This window comes from Molossus molossus, unplaced genomic scaffold, assembly GCF_014108415.1.
Source record: "Molossus molossus isolate mMolMol1 unplaced genomic scaffold, mMolMol1.p scaffold_m16_p_18, whole genome shotgun sequence".
In the NCBI taxonomy this organism is placed as follows: domain Eukaryota; kingdom Metazoa; phylum Chordata; class Mammalia; order Chiroptera; family Molossidae; genus Molossus; species Molossus molossus.
This window is the reverse complement of record NW_023425353.1, coordinates 39,088,458-39,104,193: the sequence shown is the minus strand read 5'-3', so window position 1 is coordinate 39,104,193 and position 15,736 is coordinate 39,088,458. Positions and strand designations below refer to the sequence as shown.

At 37.4% G+C, this 15,736-nt stretch overlaps 1 protein-coding gene across 1 annotated transcript in view; it reads left to right on the top strand.

Annotated features, from left to right (window-relative positions):
* LOC118633442 (collagen alpha-4(VI) chain-like) overlaps window positions 1–15,736 on the top strand; it is a 116,776-nt gene that overhangs the window by 58,691 nt on the left and 42,349 nt on the right. Inside the window, exons 19-21 of the mRNA XM_036267355.1 lie at window positions 9,151–9,204; window positions 9,321–9,356; window positions 14,069–14,131. Coding sequence (XP_036123248.1) covers window positions 9,151–9,204; window positions 9,321–9,356; window positions 14,069–14,131 — 153 coding nt within the window. The remainder of the gene's footprint in view (window positions 1–9,150; window positions 9,205–9,320; window positions 9,357–14,068; window positions 14,132–15,736) is intronic.

The window sequence follows — 15,736 nt, the reverse complement described above, 5'->3', positions numbered from 1 at the left end:
TGACTCCCTTCCCAAAGACCAATCTCATCTCCTTCCGAATCAATCCTTTCCTGCTCAAGCCCACTGTTCTTATAGGGATAGGGGGTTGGGCTTTTTTCTATCCAATTATCTTGTTAGTTTTTGGCAGGGTCTTGAGGGGCCCTATTTATTCATCTTCCTAGCTTTCAGCACGCTCAGGCCCTATTTATTTATATTTCTAGCTTCTGGGTGCTCAGCCCCTATCCATTCATGTTTCTAGTGTAGTGCTGGGTGTAGGAACTCCCCCCCCCCTTCACCATCTTGACCAATGAGGGAGACTCCCTGATGCTCTGACTGACGGTCTATGGTAACACTTTGATTCAGTCTTTCCAGTTCTAGAAGTTTATCTAAAAGCTAATCATGAACCAATATAAAGATTCAGCTTCATGGATGATCAGTGTAGTGATTTTTAATCACTACAATGCTTAAATATCCAACAATAAGGGTGTTTTATATGAACAATAGCAAATCCTCATAATAGAATATTATAAAGCCATAAAAAATAATTTAGAAGACCATTTCCTAACAAGTAAAACATTCATGATGTAATATTAAGTGGAAACAAACCCAGATTATAAAACTCTGTACTCAACAAGAGTCCTAATTGGTTGTATATATCTGTATCTATTTATCCTGGAGGAATAAACACCCAGACATTATTTATTTCTTTTTCTTAACCTTATTATCTGAGTTGTTGAAAGATTCTATGTTGAGCCTGTATAACTTTTACTCCAACTTTTATTTTGAAGAATATAAATCTATAGAAAAATTGTAGTTGCAAGTATAATAGCACAATGAATACCAATTGTTATCATTTAGCTAAAATTGCTTTATATATCTCTATACAAATACATAGGTAATATATGTACATATTTTGCTGAGCCATTTGAGGATTAATAAATAATATTATGACATTTTGTTTTTAAATAGTCAATAAATATCTTTCAAAAACAAGGATATTCTCCTATATAAGCACAATGCAATCATCACACTCAAGAAATTTTATATTGGTGCAAAATTATTTCTCTTATACAGTCCATATTCAGATTTTCACACTTGCACCAATAGTGCCTTTTATGGCTATTTTTATTGTTATCGTTGTGAGTTCCAGTCAAGGATTATGTAATGTATTGAGTTGTCTTGTCTCTGTTTCCTTTAATCACAACCATTGTCCAGTTGTTTGTTTGTTTACATGACATTGACATTCCAGACCAGTTATCTTAGACACCAGGAGGGACACTATGTCATTCTGTCTCATTACTGATAGATTAATTTGGTTACTTGATTATGATGATGTTCACCAGATTAATCTATTGTGAACATACTTTTTCTCTCTTTCTAACAATTAAGTAATCTGGGCAATAATAGTCTGAGACAGTAAATTTTTTGTTTCCCAGTTCTTTTACCCAGTGCTTCCTGCATTTGCCCAAATAATTCCTTTGTATTGTTGGCTGCAAAACAAAACAAAACAACCAACCAAAAAAACTGTTTACTATTGAAATGAGAAAATGATAAACATTTTAAGAAACAATTTTTTTAAGCCTTACCTGAAGATACTTTTCCATCTATTTTCAGACAGAGTGGGGGGGAGAGAGAGAGAGAGAGAGAGAGAGAGAGAGAGAACGAGAGTGAGAGAGAGAGAAAGAGAGAGAGAGAGAAACATCGATGCAAGAAAGACACATTGATTGGTTGCCTCCCGCATAACCCCAACCAGGGCTGGGGACCAAACTGCAGCCAAGGTATGTGCTCTTGACTAGAATCAAACCCATGACTCTTTGGTCTGAGGGCTGATGCTCTAACTGCTGAGTCAAACTGGCCAGAGCTTAAGAAACAATCTTTATTATATCTAGACCAATTGTGAGAGTCTAAAGCCTTCTCCCTGATGTCAACTACTTTGTTTAAAAAATTCTCATTATATTGCCCGGCCGGTGTGGCTCAGTGGTCGAGCATTGACCCATGCACCAAGAGGTTGCCGGTTCGATTCCTGGTCAGAGCACATACCCAGGTGTGGGCCCGATCCCCAGTGCGGGGAATGCAGGAGGAGGCCAATTAATGTTCTCTCTCATCATTGTTTCTGTCACGCTCTCCCTCTCCCTCTCTCTCTTAACAACAACAAAAAAATCAATGAAGAAAAAAAATTCCCAGTATAAAAGTAACACTGACAACAGATATTTGGGAATACAGATAAATAAAATGTAAATTTAAAAAATCAATAGCTCCAGGATGTAAAAACGGAGGCGGAGTGAATAGAAGCTACACAGACAATCTCCCAGAACCAAACGAGAATTACAACTAAAATAAAGACAAATTCTCAGAAAAAAGCAACAGAAAAGCAGCAAGACAGGATCATATAACCAGGGACACTGGTAGGTCCTGCAGAAGCATGAGAGGTGGCAGGCTGGGAGCCCACACACAGCAGCAGTTTTAGCTGTGAGCAGCGCCTCTAGGGAATAAAAACCAAGCCTGCTTCACAGCACAGAGAGCTGGGACAGAGCTCTAAAATAGCCACAGCCACTCACCTGGGGCTACAGCAGAGGGTGGGCAGATTGGGCTGGAACTCTGTGGGGACACCTGGGATTTGGAGGGCACTGAGAGTTTTTGCTGAATTGCGACCAAAAGGAAGGTGGCTAGTGTGCTCCTTCCTAGAGATGTGGGGAAAAGCAGCAGCTCCCTGCCCCTCAGAAATTCAACCTTTCCCAGGTGAGGTAAAGAAATGCAAATTGAGGCTAATTAACAACCAGCTTTTATCCCACCCTCTGGAAATCCTCTTATGCAGAGCACCAGGGCTACATTCCAAGGCACTGAGTAACTGAGACTACTAGCCTGCAGGAAAAAGCTAGAAAAAGCTTGCAAATCTCGCCAGGAAAGTAAGACTTGACAGTGGTGTTTAACGTGGGCCCACCCAGGCCCATCTAAACCCAGTAGGGAGAGACAAATAGCAGAACACCAACGCCCACAGGGAAAATTTGGCAGGCTCCAAAACCCACTGAGATAGCCAAAATGGTGAAACAAAGAAACAAATTCTAAATGAAAGAACAAGAGAACTTTATCAAAGAAGAGATCAATGAAATGCAGTTAAGCAAATTATCTGAGGTAGAGTTCAGAGGCATGATCATGAGGAAGCTCAACAGCATGAGTCAGGATATCAACACCATGAGAAAAGATATAGAAACATTGAAAACCAATCAAGTAGAAATGAAGAATGACATAGCAGAAATAAAGAACACATTGGAAGGAATAACCAGAAGAGTAGAGGAAGCTGAGGACCAGATCAGGGAATTAGAAGACAGAGTAGAAGAAATCAACCAATCAGAAAACGAAAAGGCAAAAATAATTAAAAAACAGGAAGACAGCTTAAGAGAACTGTGGGACAACTGGAAATGTAATAACATTTGCATCATAGGAGTCCCCGAAGAGGAATAAAATGGGTAAGTGTTAGTGAATATCTTTGAAGAAATAGTGACAGAAAACTTCCCTAATTTGGTGAAGGAAGAAGGCATTCAAGTTCAAGAAGCACAGAGAGCCCCAAGTAAGAAGAACCCAAACAGGCCCACACATAATCATTAAAATGCCAAAAATTAAAGACAAAGAGAATCCTAGAGGCAGCAAGAGATAAGCAACAGGTTACCTACAAAGAAAACCCCATAAAGCTCTCAGCTGACTCTCAACAGAAACACTATAGGCCAGAAGAGAGTGGCATGAAGTAATCAAGGTCATGTAAAACAAGGATCTGAATCCAAGACTACTCTATTCAGCAGTGCTATCATTCAAAATAGAAGGTCAAATAAAGAGCTTCCCAGACAAAAAAAAGGCTAAGGGAATATATTAACACCAAACCAGCACTGCAAGTTATGCTAAAAGGACTGCTGTAATTAGTAGAAGAAATAGGAAGAAAAATAGAACCACACTAAACAAAATTGGCAATAAATAAGTACGTATCAATTATCACCTTAAATGTGAATGGTTTGAATGCACCGATAAAAAGACACAGAGTAGCTGACTGGATAAGAAAGCATGACTCACATATATGTTGTTTACAAGTACCCACTTCACAACAAAAAACTCACATAGGTTGAAAGTGAAGTGATGGAATAAAATCTTTCTAGAAAATGGAAAGCAAAAAAAAAAAAGCTGGGGTAGCAATACTCATATCTGATAAAGTAGATTTCAAAATGAAGACCATAACTAGAGACAAAGAAGGCTACTACATAATATTGGAAGGATCTATCCAACAGGAAGATATAACCTTGGTAAACATATATGCACCAATATATGAGCATCAACATATATTAAAAATCTTCTGGGGGACTTCAAAAAAGAAATCAACAGCAATACAATCATAGCAAAGGACTTCAATACCCCGCTGACATCACTGGATAGATCATCTAGACAAATAATTAACAAGGAAACACAGATTCTAAATGAAGCACTAGATCAAATGGATTTCATAGATATCTACAGAGAATTACACCCCAAAACTTCAGAATTCACATTCTTCTCAAGTGCACATGGGACATTCTCAAAGATAGACCTCATGTTAGGACACAAACTCAGTCTCTACAAGTTCAAGAAGATTGAAATCATATCAAGCATTCTTCTCAGATCACATAGGCATACAACTAGAAATCAACTGCAACAAGAACATGCAAAGACATTTGAAAACATGAAGGCTAAATAGCATGTTATTGAACAATGAATGGGTTACCATGGAGATCAAGGAAGAAATTAAAAACTTCCTGGAAACCAATGAAAATGAACACACAACAACACGAAATCTATGGGATGCAGCAAAAGCAGTTCTGAAAGGGAAGTTCATAACACTACAAGCCTACCTCAAGAAGCAAAAAAATTTCTAACAAACTATCTAACCTCACAACTTAAAGAACTAGAAAGCAAACAAAAAGAAAACCCCAGAGCAAGTAGCAGGAAAGAAATAGTAAAGATCAGAGCAGAAATAAATGACATGGAGACCAAAAAAACAATTCAAAGGATCAATGAAACAAAGCTGGTTCTTTGAAAAGATAAACAAGATTTATGGATCCTTATCTAGACTCTCCAAGAAATAAAGAGAACCCAAATACACAAAATCAGAAATGAAAAAGGAGAAATAATAACTGACACCACAGAAATACAAAGTATCATTAACAAATATTATGAACCATTATACGGCAACAAATTTGACAATCTAAGTGAAATGGCCAAATTTCTAGAAACACATAGTCTCCCAAAACTGAGCTGAGAAGAGATAGAAAACTTGAACAGACCAATAGCAACAAAAGAAATTGAAGATGTAATCAAGACTCTCCCAGCAAACAAAAGCCCAGGCCCAGAAGGCTTTGCGGGGTAATTTTACCGAACATTCAAAGAACTAATACCCATGCTCCTCAAACTATTTCAAAAAATTCAAGAAGAAGGAACACTTCCAAACTCATTTTATGAGGCCAGCATAATTCTAATTCCAAAACCAGAAAAAGACACTACAAACAAAGAAAACTACAGGCCAATATCCCTGATGAACATAGATGCCAACATCCTGAACAAAATACTGGCAAATCGAATCCAGTAATACATCAAAAAACGTATTCACCATGACCAAGTGGGACATCCCAGGGATGCAAGGCTGGTACAATATTTGCAAATCAATAAATGTGATATACCACATAAATAAAATGAAAGATAAAAATCATATGATCATATCAATAGATGCTGAAAAAGCATTTGACAAAATCCAGCACCCATTTCTGATAAAAATGCTCAGAAATCTGTTAATAGAGGGATCATATCTCGACCTAATAAGGTCCATATATGATAGACCTACAGCCAACATCATACTCAATGGGCAAAAACTAAAAGCATTTCCCTTAAGAACAGGAACAAGGCAAGGATGCCCACTTTCACCACTCTTATTTAACATAGTACTGAAAGTCTTAGCCACAGCAATCAGACAGGAAGAAAAAATAAAAGAAATCCAAATTGGAAAGGAGGAAGTGAAACTGTTATTATTCGCAGATGACATAATACTGGACGTAGAAAACCCCAAAGACTCCATCAAAAATTTACTAGACTTAATAAATGAATTTGGAAAAGTAACAGGATACAAAATTAATGTCAAGAAATCGATGGCATTCTTATACAACAATAATGAACTCACAGAAAGAGGAACTAAGAAAACAATTCAATTTACCATTGCAGCAAAAAAATTAAGGTACCTAGGAATAAACATAACCAAAGAAATAAAGGACCTATTTGCTGAAAACTACAGGTCATTGAAAAAAGAAATAGAGATATAAAAAAGTGGAAGCACATACCTTGCTCATGGATTGGAAGAATTAACATCATTAAAATGTCCATACTACCCAAAGCTATCTATAGATTCAATGCAATCCACATCAAAATACCAACAACATACTTCACAGAACTAGAACAAATACTTCAAAAGTTCATATGGAACCAAAAAAGTCCCCGAATAGCCACAGCATCTTGAAAAAGAAGAACAAAGTTGGAGGGATCACATTACCAGGTTTCAGGTTATAGTACAAAGCCACTGTAATCAAAACAGCCTGATATTGGCACAAGAACAGGCAGATAGATCAATGGAAGAGAATAAAGAACCCAGAAATGGACCCGAGGCAATATCCTCAATTAACATTTGACAAAGGGGGCAAGAGCATACAGTGGAGTAAAGACAGCCTCTTTAATAAATGGTGTTGGGAATATTGGACAGCTACATGCGAAAAATAAAAGTAGACCATCAACTTACACCATACACAAGAATAAACTCAAAATGGATGAAAGACTTAAATGTGACTCATGAATCCATAAAAATCCTAGAAGAAAATGCAGGCAACAAAATTTCAGACATCATACGCAGCAGAATTTTCACTGATACATCACCTAAGGCAACAGAAACGAAGAAGAAAATGAACACATGGGACTACATCAAACTAAAAAGCTTCTGCACAGCAAAAGAAACAACCACCAAAATGGAAAGGCAACCTACTCTATGGCAGAGCATAATTGCCAATGATACATCAGATAAGGGGTTAATTTCCAATATATATATAGAGTGCTCATACAGCTCAACAAAAGGAAGTCAAAGAACCCAATTAAAAAATGGCCAGAGGAACTAAATAGACACCTCTCCAAACAGGACATACAAATGGCTAAGAGACATATGAAGAAATGCTCAACATCATTAATCATCAGAGAGATGCAAATTAAAATAACAATGAGTTATCACCTCACACCTGTCAGAATGGCCGCCATCAACAAATCATCAAACAATGAATGTTGACCAGGATGTGGAGAAAAGGGGACTCTAGTACACTGCTGGTGGGAATGCAGACTGGTGCAGCCACTATGGAAAACAATATGGTGTTACCTCAAAAAATTAAAAATTGAACTTCCATTTGACCCAGTGATCCCACTTCAAGGAATATACCCCAAGTTGCCTGAAATACCAATCACAAAGAATATATGTACCCCCATGTTCGTAGCAGCACTATTTACAATAGCTAAGATCTGGAAACAGCCCAAATGTCCATCAGTGGCTGAATGGATAAAAAAGCAGTGATACATATACACAATGGAGTCCTGTGCAGCTATAAGAAAGAAAGATCTCTTATCCTTTGAGACGACATGGAAGGAGCTAGAGAGTATTATCCTAAGGGAAAAAAGCCAAGGAGAGAAAGACAAATATCACATAATCTCAGTTATTTGTGGAATATAATGAACATAACAGTCTGAGGAATGGGGTAGTCCCAGAGATGTGGAAGTGGGGTACAGACTGACAGTCCCCAGAAGAGGGGGTGGTGGGGGAGAGATAAACTACAGAACTTATATGCATGTGTGCATGAACAATGGACATGGACAACAAAGCTGAGGGCTGGGGACTGGGTGGGGATGGTGGGGGAGGTGGTTATCAGTTGGGGAAAAAGTAGAAACATCTGTAACAAAAATAAATAAACTAAATAAAAAAAAAGTCACTAGTTTAAAAAAAATCAATAGTTCCAGTAATCAAGAAAGCTATCACTGACTGAACTCTCCTAACTTTTTTACTCTCCCTGAGAAAATCAGATGAGGATTACAAGGGCTTATTAAAAAATGTTCTAGTGTAATATAAGAAAATAAGGAATCATCATTTGGTTTTTCTCCATATTTGGGATAAATTATTCTTTCACAGAATTTAATATACTTGAAAAGAATAAGATTATAGCACTTTTGTACTTTATAAATTTTTGATGAAGATGATTTTTAATTGTTGCATATTATTTCATAATCATTTCTACCATAACTTAAATAACACTTCCTTCATATTGTGGAATATATAAAATGTTTCAGAATTTAATCTGTTATAAATAATAGTTGGAAGAACAACCTGCAGAAACCATTTTTGTTTCTGCATTGCAAATTTTTTCACAATTTCAGGATTCTTATTGAGTTAGCATGTGACTTCACTGAAGAATAGGCTAAGATATCCATGTTTGGGATCAGGTGGTTTCCATTTCTCCTGAAAGTGAACTCATTTTTTTCTCTGGACACCATGAATTTTCCTACTTCTGCCCGTAATGAAATTGAGAACACTGGACAGTTTCCTCATTGTACTGTGTGTAACCTCTCCCTCTGTCATCAGGTGTATGTATCGATCACTCCACCTGTGCAGAGACACATGCTTCTCCTTTATGTTTCTGTCTGCCACTCTGTACCCTACAGGATGCAGGTAGAAAAGGATGTACTAGTATTTTTCAAATATTAAGCATGGTTTGTTGGGAAATATATATGACTACTGTTCCAATATGAACCCTGAGTTGTCAAATGAACAATATTTGGGGAAAGATGCACACAACATGAATATTTTAAAACACCAGAATTAAATCAGCATTCTGAAGGAGTGCAGACCAATAGAACTTTCTGAGAGCATGGAACTCTTTTATATCCATGCTGCCCAATGTGGTAGCCACTAGCCACATGGAGTTACTGAGCACCGAGGAACTAAAATGGAAATCAAATTAAATGTAAATTTAATAGCCACATGTGCTACTGGCTTCTGTGTTGGACAGCCCATGTCTAGAGAATAAATGCAAAAATATATAGGTATCCAAACTGATCTTCCCTTTCCCTTTTGCTTTTCAGGGAAGGTCTGGTTTCGATGGCCTTCAGGGGGAAACTGGAAATGTTGGCTCTCGGGTAGGTATGACTGCTCATGGGATGTGTTTCACCTGCTTTTGTGGAAGAAAGAGATTGCCTGGGGGGAGAATTGGCTGTTTCCTTCTCTAAGGTCTTCATTTTCCTACTCTTTTTAGGGGTCAAGAGGAAGACAAGGTCAGCCAGGATTGAAGGTCAGTGCTTTCTGGACGGGTTGCTTCTTGTTCCACATCTACAGCACTTTAAGGAGTTCTGTCTGAGGTCACAGGGAGTGCTGGCTGGGTTGTCTGAGGTTGCATGAGGACCCCTGGGAAATCTCCATGGGGAGCTTTTCCATGAAGAAGGGAAAGTTTATGTGGTTCCTCTCTGCCCCCTCTGCAGCCTGCTATAATATTTCATTTAGATCGAAAAGAAGCGAATACCTTAGAGAATAGCTTTTACCTCTGAAATAATGATTTTTCAATTTAAAGACTTCCTATAGGTGCTTTAGGGAATCTTATAGTCACTAACTGAAGGGAAAAGATTGAGTTTTAATATTTCCAAAGGGGGAATGATGTGATTTGAGGGTGGGATGGGGCGGGAATATCTGTGGAAATCCTATTTTACTAAGCATTTATCTAGCACCAGTCACTGTGTTAGATCTGTATTTATATTATCTCATGTAAACCTTTCTAAAGCTCTGGGAGTTACAAGCATCACTGGTTACCTTTTATGGATAAGAGTGAAAATAGGTTTAGCAAAGCAAAGTTACTTGTCAGAGGCCAAACAGCTAATAATTAGTGGAGACAAGATTCAAATCTAAAGATGAGAATACTCTTGGAAATAAGAGTTCAGATTATTGTGTAGACTTATCTCTAGAACAATCTGGTCATACTATGCTGGTATTATTTTTTTTCTAGTATTCTCATGATTTAAGGATAGAGAAGTCAGAGATTGATTTATGCCATCTCTGAGCCTGGGAGTGTGTGTGTGTGTGTGTGTGTGTGTGTGTGTGTGTGTGTGTTGTATAAGGACCTAGGTACAAGCAGAAAATGGAATTCATATGTCTTCAAACCAAAAATGTTGAGAAAGCATGAATTGAGAAATCCCAAGTCAAAAAAATCTAAACAAGTTTTGTTGACACCAACTAAAATATAATTTCTTTTAAACAATGCTAGGATTTGAAATAAATTCTTAGATAATCTATGTGCTCTTAATTAAATCTTAACCTTTGTAAAATAATGTCTTGAAATATCATTTTATCCCATTGTTTTTATCCCTTAAAAGGCTGAAAGAAATAGACTGCAATTGAACAGGCTGTGTTTTGGAGAAAATTTAGTGGCTCTTGGCAGTGGAATGAATTTTCTACTCTTGATTTATTTAATTCTTTTATGATGCTATGTGTAGTTTACCTAAACATCTGTTAACAGTGGGTCCTCTGCCCAGCTGGGTCTTGGTTACTTTTTTGTTCCCTGTGTCACTCCATCTCCTATATCTTTTTAAAAAATTTAAATCAGAGCCAAGCCTGTGCATACACTTCAATTCAACTTGCACTCTCAAGCTTATAAGGAAAAATATTTCCCTGCCCATTGTTCCTTCTTGTTCCTTACTCCCAGCCCTTCAGGAGCACACACTTTCATGTCTTTGGGCTTTCCCCTCTGATGTCATTGCCTTTGTAAAAAATGACATGTTTACTTTGCAATTTTTTTGGTTTTCAGTTTCGGATGTTTTTCTATTGATTTCTTTCTTTCATTTTTTCCTCTATTGATTGGAATTTAGACTTTGATTTGCCCAGCAGGCTCCAGAATCAGAATATGTTCTCTTCCAGGCTCTTACTGTGTTCATTTGTGGTATATTCTGCCTCATTTTCATAGCTAGACCCTGACCAAGAATTTGTTAAGCCCTTAAAGTTTTTTTAGTACTCAAGAGTAAAAAAAAACACTTTTGCTTTTCTAACCCCCTTACTCTAGTTCTCTGTATTTTAACTTAAATACATTTATTGTTATAAGACATTTATTGTAAAATAAATACATTGGGTTTTCAGTGTATGGCCATGAGTCAGTTTCTAACCCAGATTCTGGTTCAGGCTGCTCATTAGGTTATAATGTACTGTGAACCAGCAATTTCTTACTGATGGAAACTTCTGAAAGGTTTTTCCTCTACTTTTATTTGGTAAACATTTCGTGATAAAAGATTTGTTCTAAAAGGCAGTTTTCTTTAGTTTTAAGCAGTGAAGTAGAAATAATTATTTTCTTTTGCTCTGATAGTTAAGTATTGACTTTTCTTTTCTTTTATTTCTTTCTTTTTAAATTCCGCATCACCTTTTCCACCATCTCCCTACCCGCCTGACCCTCTGGTAACCATCAGTTTGTTCTCTAAATCTGTGGATCTATTTCTGTTTTGTTTTCTTTGATTTCCTACTGTGGGGACAAAGATTTTTCTTAACCTGTCCACCTCCTTCATACACTTTCCCCCAACTCATCCTTGCAATAAAGTTGTTTTCTCTACTTTTCATCAATTTAGTTCATTGTTCACATGATGACAGGGAAATATTATTTACAGCTATATAACTTTTGTTTTCCTGAACCACCCCTTCTCCCCATTTGCTTTGTGTTCTGTGAGCATATTTAGTTAATCGTAAAGCCCTTTCACAAAACATGTGAGGTTTATTTTCCTTGGATTACTCCTTCCCAGGCCCCTCCGTCCTCCTCTAATCAGGACTGATTGCTCTATGGTCCTCTGTACTGCTTTCTTCTTGGGGACGGAGTTTGTAACAGCAACCTCCCATTCTGGAAGCAGAGAAAAATGTGTGCAAACTGCTGTCTCTGATAGGAAGCCTCTCCCTTTAATGCATTGTAATCTTCGTGACTCCCTATGGTTGTTTCCTCTCTTTGCTATTAAAGCTTTGATTTTCTTTTAAAAAGCAGGAGATATTTGTAGACACCAGGGTGTACTGGTTTATTCAACATGTCAGTGGTTTGCTAGATAACTCGGTGTTAGAGCATTGGTCAAGTAGACTCATTTATGTTTTTGAGACTGTAACTTGCTTAAGATCAGCCAATACTATTGAAAGAATATAGCTTACAGAGGCGCTGAACTCTACATTACAACCTTCCTTGGGCCTTGGGGAAATATGGCTCATTACTGCCCATAACATTAGATATCTGGCTTTTGCAAGATGCCTAACAAAATGGAATTCTTAATAAAATTATATTTATAGAAAAGATTGTATTATGGCAAACAAATCAATGCATAGATTATTTTGGCAATAAGGGAAAACCTTAATTTGTTAATTATGATAAAATTGAGAATGTCATTTTTTAAATGTTCAGGAACCTACCACCTCCTGCAATTATTGTCATGTTTGTGTTTCCTTCACTTGCATAAATAGTAAGGGGTTATCGTAATGTATATACTATTTTATATTCAGCTTTTCTGTTTCCAAATCTTCTATTGTCATTTTAATACATTACAACTTACTCTGTTAAAGAACAATGATTTACTAAACTATTAGGTAATTTCTGTTTTATTACATATCATGTCAGTGATGTAAAGAAAAACTGTATTTTAGGTTTTTGGTTTTATTCTTGTTTTTGCTTTGCTGAAATGATTTCCTAGAATAAATGTATAGGCATGGAATTGTAACAGAAGAGTCTGAGCTTTGCTTTATAGAGCCACATTGGTTTTAGAAGTGTTGCATTATGAATGTCATTAATGTAATGTGCAAATTAGGCAACATTTCCCAACTTGTTTCAAAATTTCTGGCCACATGCCTTTTAAAACTTGGTTTATGTTTATAAATTTATAAATCAACTCTTGAAGAGTAGAGTAATATAATAGTAATGATTAATAGAAGTGCTTCCCACTTATCTGAATAGTTAAAAAAAACTTAAGAAGTACAAGTAATTGCCCTGGCCAGTTTGGTTAAATGGTTAGAGGATCGGCCAGTGGACCGATGAGTCATGGGTTTGATTTTGGTCAAGGGCACGGACCTCGGTTGCAGTTTGTCTCCAGCGCTGGTTGGGTTGTGCAGGAGGCAACCAGTTGATGTGTGTCTCTCACATTGTTGTTTCTCTCTCTCCCTCTCTCTTCCTCCTTCCCTTCTTTCCACTCTACCTGATGATGAATGGAAAAATATCCTCAGGTGAGGATTAAAAAAAAAAGAAGTACAATAATTGACCCACATTTTGATTAATTCTGAGTTTAAGATTTTTTTCTCTTTACAAATCTATGAATAACCCATCAGTAGCCTAGTCAACATGAGAAAGAAGGCAGACTAATTCACAAAATGGGCATTATCCTCAATCTTGGAAAATGTATTTTCTCTGTAGAACTGAAAATATTAATTTGAGGGAGAAATTAAACCAGTTATCAGGTGGATCATTTTAGCAGTCCGCCCTTTGCCTAGAGAACTAGATTAATGCTTTAAGAACCTGTAGGGTTTTAAAGCCAGTTTTCTGCTTAGTTCTCTCTGTACTTTATGGGCCTTGGTTCCAGAATGTCACACTTGTTGCTGTGTTCAACACTCCGAGCGTCCTTGCAAGAGATAAGGCTTCGTAACACCAGTCAGCATTTGGCCCATATTCCTTAAAAGGATTGAATGGGCTTTTAGTAATCAATTATTACATAAAATGGAAGTTTGAGTACTTTAAACAAAGTATTTTTATTTCCATCACTAGCAGAGACTAGGAGATGTGTGCAAAGACTGGGAAAGAGTAAGAAGCTGGTCTTACATTTTCCCAGTATACGTGGAACTCTGGTCCCCATTCCTCTTCAACTCCACATCCTCAGAGGACGGAGTACAGACCGTGAAATCTTTTTTGTCTCTCTCTTGTGGCTTTCGGGTGACATCTTGCAGGGGAGGCTGCCTTCATTGGGGACATTAAAGATGCCCAGTGAACTCACTACATTTTATTCACTTTGACAGGGTTTGCGTGGAGAATCTGGTGGACGCGGTTACCAAGGAGAACTTGGGTATCCAGGCTCACAGGTTGTATCGGTGAACTTGTTTCTCGTGCTAAAGGATATTTGTTTAAAGTCTTAACTTAGATTCTTTGATAGGGATTTAACATATATCAGAATGGCCTTGGATACCTCCCTTCTAGGGCCTCTCAAAGCAAATTATGGAGCCTCTTTCCTGGGCAGGTTAAATCCCAATAGCTAATATTTATTGAGCTCTTACATATATTCTGATATGTCCTAGATATGGCCCTAAGCTCTTATATTAAGTCATTAAGTCCTTCAGTGGGGGTTTTATTATCCCCATTTTATCGGGGAGAAATGGAGGGGAATGGAGAATTTAGGTAAATTGGCCAAGCTCACACAGCTAGTAAGTAATAAAAATAGGATTCAGACTCAGGCAGTAGAGTTATAAACCTATGCTCTTAATTAGTGCCCATTCAAATTACTAAAATTGTATTTAATTCATTAAAATTGTATTCAACTTGGCAGAAAAAAATCAGCAACATGTTTATGGAGTATCTATTATGCACAGGGCATGTTGCTATTATAACTGGGACATTCAGACTGTTAAGGCAAGGATCTTGCCCTGAAGGAGTGCAGTCCGGGAGGGTGTTGTAAAGTATTATGTGATAACTGGAAATGTAAGCTTCCCGTCAGTTCTTTTGGAATCTTCTAAGTGTAACCCAAATCTGTCACTCTGTAAACATTCCTGAAATATTCTCTACATCTTTCTTTTAAAAGTCAAATAGTTTCTCCCTGGCCGGTGTGGCTCAGTGATGGAGTGTTGACCATGCACCAAGAGGTCACAAGTTCGATTCCTGATTAGGGCACGTGCCCAGGTTTTGGGCTCGATCCCCAGAAGGGGGCGTGCAGGAGGCAGCCGATCGATGATTCTCTCTCACATCGATGTTTCTATGTCTCTCTCCCTTCCTCTGTCTCTAAAAACTCAATAAAAATGTATTTTAAAAAATTATTTCTAAGTATCCCCAAATGGAAGAACTTTAACACAGCAAATTTTACTACCACATTGAATCATTCCCCTGAACTTTAAAGATCCTATGAATGTCAGAAAATAATTTGAGAAGGTTTCTGCCATTTTTCCACTTGGCAAAGATACAAAAGAAAGAAGTGGGTAATCAACATGTAATTACAAACTGTATTTACTTTATGACAGAAACTAGTATCTGAACACAGGGGGATGCCACTGAGAGATGTATTTTTGCCTTTTCTTTTGATCACTGTCTTAATTCAAATTTGGACCTCCCGTGACTGTTGTTTCCTGGCCTTTTCCTTTATATTCACTTTATCACACCGCTGCGTGCGAGGGGAGCAGGACGTGTGGTGAACCGTGAGCAGGATAATCGATCAAACCGCTCCTTAATCCTCACTTCCCACTGGCATGTGGGTATGATTCAGTACCCACACAGGTGATTCAATACCTCACACAGGAGTATAGAAGTCGTGATCAATGCTTCTAATAGGAAACCATTTCTCAGAAAAGCTGGAAAAAATTAAAGTGTCAGAAATCAGTAAAGTAAAATAGATCGGAGAGAAAACGAGCAACTCCCCAGCAACGTGCCCAGTGAGATTAGGCCACTTAAGTGTGCTTTTGGTTCTCGATAAAGTCAGAACA